General features: G+C 42.9%; 1 protein-coding gene across 1 annotated transcript; it reads left to right on the plus strand.

The window, feature by feature from the left end:
• The first annotated feature begins 10 nt into the window (after window positions 1–10).
• Window positions 11–5837, plus strand: LOC119361752 (probable E3 ubiquitin-protein ligase HIP1). The gene is made up of 6 exons (XM_037626896.1): window positions 11–541; window positions 1136–2920; window positions 3539–3592; window positions 4378–4470; window positions 5017–5163; window positions 5361–5837. Exons 2-6 carry the CDS (start codon window positions 1241–1243, stop codon window positions 5490–5492), a joined length of 2106 nt encoding a protein of 701 aa, XP_037482793.1. The 5' UTR covers window positions 11–541; window positions 1136–1240; the 3' UTR covers window positions 5493–5837.
• The last annotated feature ends 2326 nt before the right edge of the window (window positions 5838–8163 follow it).

Here is an 8163-nt window from a genome sequence, read left to right on the forward strand (position 1 = left end):
TGAGATCTGCGCGGGCCGGATCTGGGGGCGCCCGTTCCCCGTTGCTTCGCGGGTGGATTGCTCGGAATTTCGTCGATTCGTGGCCTGTTTTGTGGTAGGAGCAGGGTTGGGGGATGATTCCGTGGTGAAAAAGTGAATCTTTGGCCGTGAGTTGTCTCAGGATAAGGCGCTGGAGCTACGCTTATTCACGGCCGTGCTCCTAGAAGACCATCGATTTGCTACCTAGTACTAGTCTGTATGTAACCTTGTCCCGAATGGAACCCTGCCCCGAGGCCTGGAACCGGGCTGCATATCCTTGGGTCCATGGGACGGACAGCCATGGGATTTCCCTAGAAGCCCGTCCCTTTACATGTCTTGTTACGTGCTTATGTGATTCCATTTCAGGTCCAGGCAGAGACTAATTAACCTGCCATGCTCTCTTTTCTTTCTAGGCTGAAGCTAGGGGGACAGTTTCGAAGCATTTGCCAGTTGGCTGCCGGAGGCTGCAAGGGCTTCCATCATTCGCCTCCGTGATTCATTCGTTGCTGCTCTTATACTTGAGGTATGTATGCATGCATGCCACCTGCATCCCACATTGCTCCTTCTGGTTATATTATAATGGCGATGTATTTGGAGTGGCGTTGGTTTATAGAGTTTCCTGCGGTGTATAATGGCTGCACTTGATATTGATGCATAGAAACATGGTGATCTATATGACTTCGATGTACATGTACACAGTATTTATTTCGTGTTTGCTGTGCCGAGGGCAAATGTTTACTGCCATCTGACCAATATAAGAGATTAGTTCTGTGCATCCTGTATTAAAGTTCTTTTTTTCACTTTTATCTCTATTCAACACACAATATACAATGGGTCAAGTCCTATTTGATTTGGTATTCTATTTTGTATGACTTGTCTCTCAGCAATCTAAGCAAATGTAGTTGCGTCGTTGCTCCTCTGTTTAATAAGCTGTTAAACTAGTCTTGGTAATGTGGGGTCTGTCTTGCATATGCATATTAGTTAATGGACATGCTTCAAGAAGCCTCGACAAAGTAGGTGCACAGCCTGAGCATAGTTTATTGCTGTTTCTGTTATTTCTGCACCTGCCATATGCTGTGACTGCTGCTTACTATTCTCCATCTGTCCTATTTGCCAGGATTATATCTACTTCAAGTTTCACCGTTGCTTATTAGCGAGTGATTGTTTATTCTGCTGAAATCGTTTGAGCTCCTCATCAAGTCACCAAGGAACACAGGTTTTGATGCAACATAATAGGGTCACTATGCTGTCTTCCTCGGAAACACGCCACCTTGGTTCTAGTTCCAACAACCAGGCTATTGATCAGCAGAACCCTGCTGTTGATGAGCATAATCTACTTCCTGATGCCCTAGAGAGTGACAACTACCCACACTATGTTCTCAATAGTCATGAGGCAGGAATGCCAAGTGGAAGCATGATTGGTCAGCAAAATACAAGCTTGAGTTTATGGGATTCACCTGGGTCTAGCTCCACGGGCTTCCTAGGCGATCACGATAGCCTTTTACAGGCCAAAAGGGAACATTTTGCACCTGCTTTGTCTATAGGCGGCCCTTTAATCATCGAAGGGAGAAGACGAGAAAGCAGTAGTTCATTGCCTTCACACAACTTAAACATAGACCTAAACATTAATCAGGCTGATCAATTTGAGACCGGGAATGTTGATATGGTTCAGAGTAATGGACACTCTGGAATGAATACTTATCCTCTGAACAGAGGTCTTTCGACCACTGAAAATGTTCTTCGCCGTGAAATTTCTCCTGGTGCTATAAGAAGTTCCTTGCATTCTGCAAACCTCTTTGATGGTGCAGCAGGCCAAGAAACCGGTGGAAGTTCTTCTCATACTGTGAACCATTTTCGGTCAGCTATCAAGAGAAAGAATGTTGCTGGAAGTCTCGGAGAGTCTTCTGCCAATGGGAGTTCACGCAATCATCGCCAAAACAATGACATGCTGCTACCTTCGCTGTCCAGTCATGAAAGTACTGCTAATTTAAATATGACCTCTGTAAACTATGGTTTTTCATACCCTCCCATGGAGCAGTTGGACCAGAATACTGATACCTCAGAAGATGACATTTTTTCTGACCCTTATACACTATCTGGTCATCTGCATGAAAATCAAAGATTCCTGAGAAATACCCGGATGAGAATAAGCGCCAATGAGTATGAGCAATCACTTACTAATCTGCTGCCTGAGGAAAGTTTCAGGTGTTCAGCTCATCAGCCTGCGCGGCAACAGTCTTCTTTTACGCCAGTGCAACCTAGAGGAGTGAGTTCTTCAGCAAGTTCCCAAAATCGGCCTCATGTACCTGCTGTTGCTCAATTCTCGCAAAGTCTGCAGCGACATCCATCAAATGGTAATTTTGGTTCAAGTGTAGGGAGTTCTGCTGATACAATAAATCCGACACCTGCTTCACAAGATCCTGGTAGCAGCCTGGCAAGAAGCAATCTCCCTGAGCCCTTTATGCTAGGTCCGTCGTTGTTTACTACTGATTCAACAAACTTGCTATCTGCACCCGGAAGCAGAAGTAACCAGCAAAATCCCGGCTCCAGCTCTACACTTCGAGCTGCTGCAAATGTAGGAACCCAACAGGTTCTTGGGTTGAATTCATCTCAGTCCAGTTCAGCCGCAAGAGGTTCAGCTGATGTACCCAGGAGAGCCTCACTTGCTGCTAGTGTTTCTCATTCCAGAAGTCCAAGCATTGCATTGCAGCACCGTGGGCATTCATCTTCATCACACGAGATTCGGAACCATCAACCAGGATCAAGCGCTCGTGCAAGTCTGCAACACTACTCCAGGGCAGTTCCTCCCTCTATTGATAGGCAAAACCCAGGTTACTTGGACCTTCAGTCTTTTATGCAGAGCATAGCTGCTTCAAGAGAAGGAAGCAGGACCGTCTCAGAGGTATGCTTCCCTGGAGTAATTCCATCTAATATTCTTCCGTTCTTACTAAGCACAGGTGTGGATATGTAGTTCCATATTTATCTTAAAATGATGATGTGCTGCAAGGAAAGTTCCCTTTGTCTGTCTCTGTCTTTTTGCCTTCCTTACTATGTTTCTCAAAGAGGATTTTATTTTCATTTGCCGACTAATAACCCGCACTAAAATCCACTTTCCATGTGAAATTTATTTCCGTGTGAGCTATTTCATTTTCTTGCCTTGCGATTTGCACTTGAATTATGAACTATTTCTTACCTGGCAATATCCCCTCTTGAATTATGAACTATTTCTTATAAAGCTACTCAACCTTTCCTTTGTTGGTTTATGAACCTATCCTTGAATATCTCTACAATGTATTAATTATTTCCTACTGTAGATGTGTTCTGCTGTTGCAAATGGCTTTTTATTCTCTCTTACCTGCTCTGTAAGGTAGTTGCAAATCAGATGTAGCTTCGGTACCTCTGAGCTGATACCGGGATGATTTCAGAATTTTCTGAATTCAGCATTTTCCAGTAATCTAATAAATTTATTACTTACTTTTTCTGCTTCTAAAATTTTGCCATATGTTTTTTTCTTGTACAGCTTCGTAATGTGGTTGAACAAATTCGTCAGGGGAGAAGTGCTGCTAGACTGGAGGTGAGAATGGTTTATTTAATACACACTGTTATATTTCAATTAGCTTTTGGATCGGGTGTGAATTGGAACTTAACCTTCAATTTGCTGAAGTTGCTTTTCGTGTTCAATTCTATCGTCTGCGACAACAACTTAGTTTGTTGAACATACTGGTCTCCCGATAAAAAATGTGAAACTTGCCTGTATACTTAAACATAAATGTGCTAGCTTTGCTAAGCAACCAATTTTGTAAGCCCTAATTTCTTACTACTAGTGCCATACAAATTGTACTCGTCCAAGTACCAATTATTGACCAGATAGTTCATGTTCCTACTTATTGTCTGCCGCTTAACAATATTGACATTAAAAGGCAAATATTAAATCTCCAGTGCCAGCTGTTATAGTACAAGTGCCTTTAAGTACAGTCTGAAAGCTGCTAACAGTCATAGTACCTCTTCCATTCCAAATAATGAAGTTACCTTTCCCCCTGAATTCAATATTTGGTGAAAGAAGGACGCGCATTGACAGAACTTATTCATTTGCATCTATGCCATGTACTACGAACCACAATGCTTTCACCACACAAGTATCCTATTTTACGCTATTCATGTCTATCCTTCAACCAGGAATATATTTTTTGAAAAGGTGAAAGACTGATGGACTATCATTTAAGATTTGATTATTTGCATAATTTTCATACTTTCAAGTACACTAAGGTTCTTAAACGGCAAGTGATGTATATATGTTACTGCTAATATCTATTCTTTTACTGGAATAGCTATATAATAATGGCATTGATGTTTGGGCAGGATTTTCTTGTTGATCGTCAACTTATCAGGAGAGCCAGTTTGGTCGATAGGCATCGTGAAATGCGGCTTGATGTGGATAACATGTCATATGAGGTAATAAGCTAGTAGCAGCACCTTCACCCCATTCCTAGATCACAAAATCTGTGTTATCTATCCCTCGTCCAGAAATCCTATCATGGACTGCTCTGGTACTGATTTTTTTTCTTAAATATGTCCATGCCAAGCTTATTGCTTTCCTTTCCATGAAAATAACACCCTGTGACATGGCTTTGAATAAGTATGACGATACAATATAAACTTGGGATGAGTGACAAATAACAATTTGGAAAGCTTTGTATTAGTTTATTCCTTCAGAACTTGAATCAAGGACAGTAATTCCAGGCGGGGACCTGTTATTCTTGTCAGGATCTAACCAGATTCAAGTTTGCCGTTTCAATTTTGATGACCAGTGCTATATCGGCTATGGTCCTAGGCTTTTGTAGTTCTCTGTAACTAATTCCTTTATGCTACATGTTTGGAGCTGGCATGAGTGGTCCATTGTAGCTAGTCCGTGGCCCGAAAGTGTGGTTTAAGTGGTACCATTTGTATGACATTGTTGAATTTGTGTTTAATTACAGCAATTTGTTGTGGTTTATCCAGGAACTGTTGGCACTTGGTGAACGTATTGGGCATGTGAGTACTGGACTCAGTGAGGAGAAAATAATGAGTGGCTTGAAGCAGTGGAAGTATCTCCACATACCATTGGAAGAACCTGCAACAGTTGTTGAACCATGCTGTATTTGCCAGGTAATTCAAAAGCTTATGTTTTCTATACTTGCTGCTGTAAGTTTTGCTTGCTTTTAAGTCACAGTGGGAGAACATTGTCATCGTTTAGAACTTTTGAGCCACGTGATTTAACTATTGTTCCAAGATTGTTTCTTTAAACTTACTAAAAATAGCTCGCCCACTTACTGACTGAGCATACCTTGTTTCGGTGTTTGCAGGAAGACTACGCCGATGGCGAGGACATGGGACGGGTGGAGTGCGGGCACTACTTCCACACGGCGTGCATCAAGCAATGGCTGGTGATCAAGAACACTTGCCCCATCTGTAAAAAGGCAGCGCTGGGCACCTAAACAACCGCCCGCAAGGCCGCTCCTGCGGAAATCTGCAGGGCTGCCTCCCTCCCCTGTTCTCCCCCTTTACTAGACCAAATGGGTTATAAGCGGCAAAGCAAGCATGCAACACCTCTTTCCCTCCTCCCAAGACGCAACGTCGTCGAGGGCGCGACGGGCAGGTGGAATTATATACCTATAGGCGGCGGGGCACCACATGGTGCACCCCTCTTACTGAATGGAAAAGCCGACATCGGCTGTAGTGGACCTGGATGGAGTTGGTTTCTGCTTCTGTTCAAACCTAGATTTGATGATGTTCAAAATTTATTGAAATGACATTGTTCCATTTTAACTGGGCGGTCTTAATCTCGCTTCTTCCCTCGTGTGGCTGGCTGCGCTTTGGGTTGAGCCACGTAAGTGGCGTGTAAATGGTGGCATGAAATTAAGCTGTGAGCAACTTAGGAGCCAAAGTGGATGATGGTCCTCCCTTGGTTATCAAGGAAACAAACGGGCTTTAGAACTGAACGCAATGCATATAAATATCCTCTTTGTTGGACAAAAAGAATGTAGAATTTAGAATCCTACCAAGTCTAGCTAGCATTTTGGGCAGGTTTCACCACAACGATGTTGTGACCTGATCATGCTCAATTTCGCACAATTGCAAACAACAATATGTAACTTCCTTTCTTCCATAATATAAGATCATTTTGCAAGCTAAATATAAGATCGTTTCACCAAGTAACGGAGAGCAGCCGAGCCGAGCGTCGAATGCTCCCTTGAAGCGCCCGGCGTTTGATGTATATCTGCACCAGGGACTCGTACGTGTTATATCAAGATGTGGCTCCTAAGGCCTTGTACAATGCTAGGTGAAGGAGGTGCTTAGAAAAATAAACCGATTTTTTCTGAAGCACCGGTGCGTTATATCAAGATGTGGCTCCTAAGGCCTTGTACAATGCTAGGTGCTTAAGGAGGTGCTTAGAAAAATAAACCGATTTTTTCTGAAGCACCGGTGCCTATTTTTACAGAAGAGACGCCTAACCTAAGGAAACTATACATTGGATAGAGCCATATCTTGCACAAACAGGACCAAAGATAACAACACCTCTATAACTGCCTAACAACACCTCTATAACTGCCTAACGTACGAAATACAACATATTTCAACATCTCATTTTCTCTATGACAACTTATCTAAGTTGAGATTGCACCGAAAAGCTTCTTGCTGCCTGGTTGTCAAGGGATTTGTAAAGCACCACACATATCATGGAGGAGAGCTTCAAACTACCTTTGGTCAAGAGCTTGCAACAATAATATCATCAACATAAATCAACATGAATATGGTGATTCCATGAATGAATAGCTTCGGAGAGAATTTTGTCTACATGAGTTTGGTTTTGTTGCCATCTAGAAATGGCTCCTAAGGAAACTATACATCGGATAGAGCCACATTTACACAAACATAACCAAAGATTACAACTCCTTTAACTGCCTACACACACGGAACACAGCATATTTCAACACGAACGTACCATAGTTCATTTCTCATTTACTTGCTGCTTGTGAACTAACTGGGGCTTCGTCCGATCTACGCTTAAACAACAAAATGGCCACGATCTAGTCGCACCGAGCACAAGCCGAGCTAGCTTCCTTCTTTGGTGGAAGTTCATCCAATATGAACCAGTTTATGCACTGCTAAGCAAAAGTACTAGCCAGAGCGGAAATCCCTACATCAGCTCACCACATCTTCCTCTGGTCTCTTCGCTACAACCAGGTTTGTTCCTTGCCTGTCGAATCTTCATCACCATCTGGAGAACGACCATCTTCCCTCGATAAGACCTTCACGGATGGCCGCTTCCTCCCGATCTTGGCGGGCTTCCATTCATCTTCCTCACCATTCGTCCTACTCCTCATGATGATCATCAGTACAAGCATTACCGACTCTCTTCGATGCCCATTGGATCTTCGCTTGCTTTGTTGGTTCATCATCCTCTTTCTCTTCATCGACAACCATCTTCTGTGTTGCCTTCTTGTGAATCCTTCTAACCTTTCTCGGATGGTGTTTTCACCATGTACACGAGACAAGCACATAGCATTAAACAAACCTCTTTACCAATGGCGTGCAAAAAAATGCTCGCAACTGGTATTACTAGTGTCGAACAACGTGATGTCATGCAAGTGCACATGGTTGATTTGTAGCCTTTTCAAAGCAAGAGTATTGACCCTGCGAAGAGCTTAGGAAATGGTATAGCGATTTATCGAAACGTGCCCGCAAGTTATTTTCATTCCAAAGCAAAAGCTCACCAGGAAGAATTTTTTTCAAGAAGGATCATACTATAATGGAAGTGCGCTAGAAAAAGTAACAGAGAACAGGAAAGTAATGGAAATGATGGAAAGGGTAAGGCGTTCTGAGGGAGTCCTTGAAGAGCACGGTAAGCATGTTCACATTTGCATACCCTAGAACGTAGAATAGGACTCATAGTGGACTGCTCTGCTATCGCGCTTGGATCAACCTGGTATGCCATGTGGGAGGAGTACCGCCAGAGCTAGCAGAGTCTTAATGACGGTGGGAGGAGTACCGCCAGAGGACTCTTAATGCAACATGTATATCTGACTGTAGGATACAAATAATGATGACAAGGCACATGTACTCAAATATAAAGGAAAAATTGAATAAATACAACATGGTAAAGTT

Source organism: Triticum dicoccoides, chromosome 2B (genome assembly GCF_002162155.2).
Source record: "Triticum dicoccoides isolate Atlit2015 ecotype Zavitan chromosome 2B, WEW_v2.0, whole genome shotgun sequence".
In the NCBI taxonomy this organism is placed as follows: Eukaryota; Viridiplantae; Streptophyta; class Magnoliopsida; order Poales; family Poaceae; genus Triticum; species Triticum dicoccoides.

What these genes read in the sequence shown, in the direction of transcription:
- LOC119361752 (XM_037626896.1), top strand. Translation starts at nt 1,241, where the DNA reads ATGCAACATAATAGGGTCACTATGCTGTCTTCCTCGGAAACACGCCAC. An exon ending in GAAGCAGGACCGTCTCAGAG is followed by an intron (nt 2,921 to 3,538) that starts GTATGCTTCCCT and finishes TTTCTTGTACAG; the next exon opens with CTTCGTAATGTGGTTGAACA. An exon ending in AACCATGCTGTATTTGCCAG is followed by an intron (nt 5,164 to 5,360) that starts GTAATTCAAAAG and finishes CGGTGTTTGCAG; the next exon opens with GAAGACTACGCCGATGGCGA.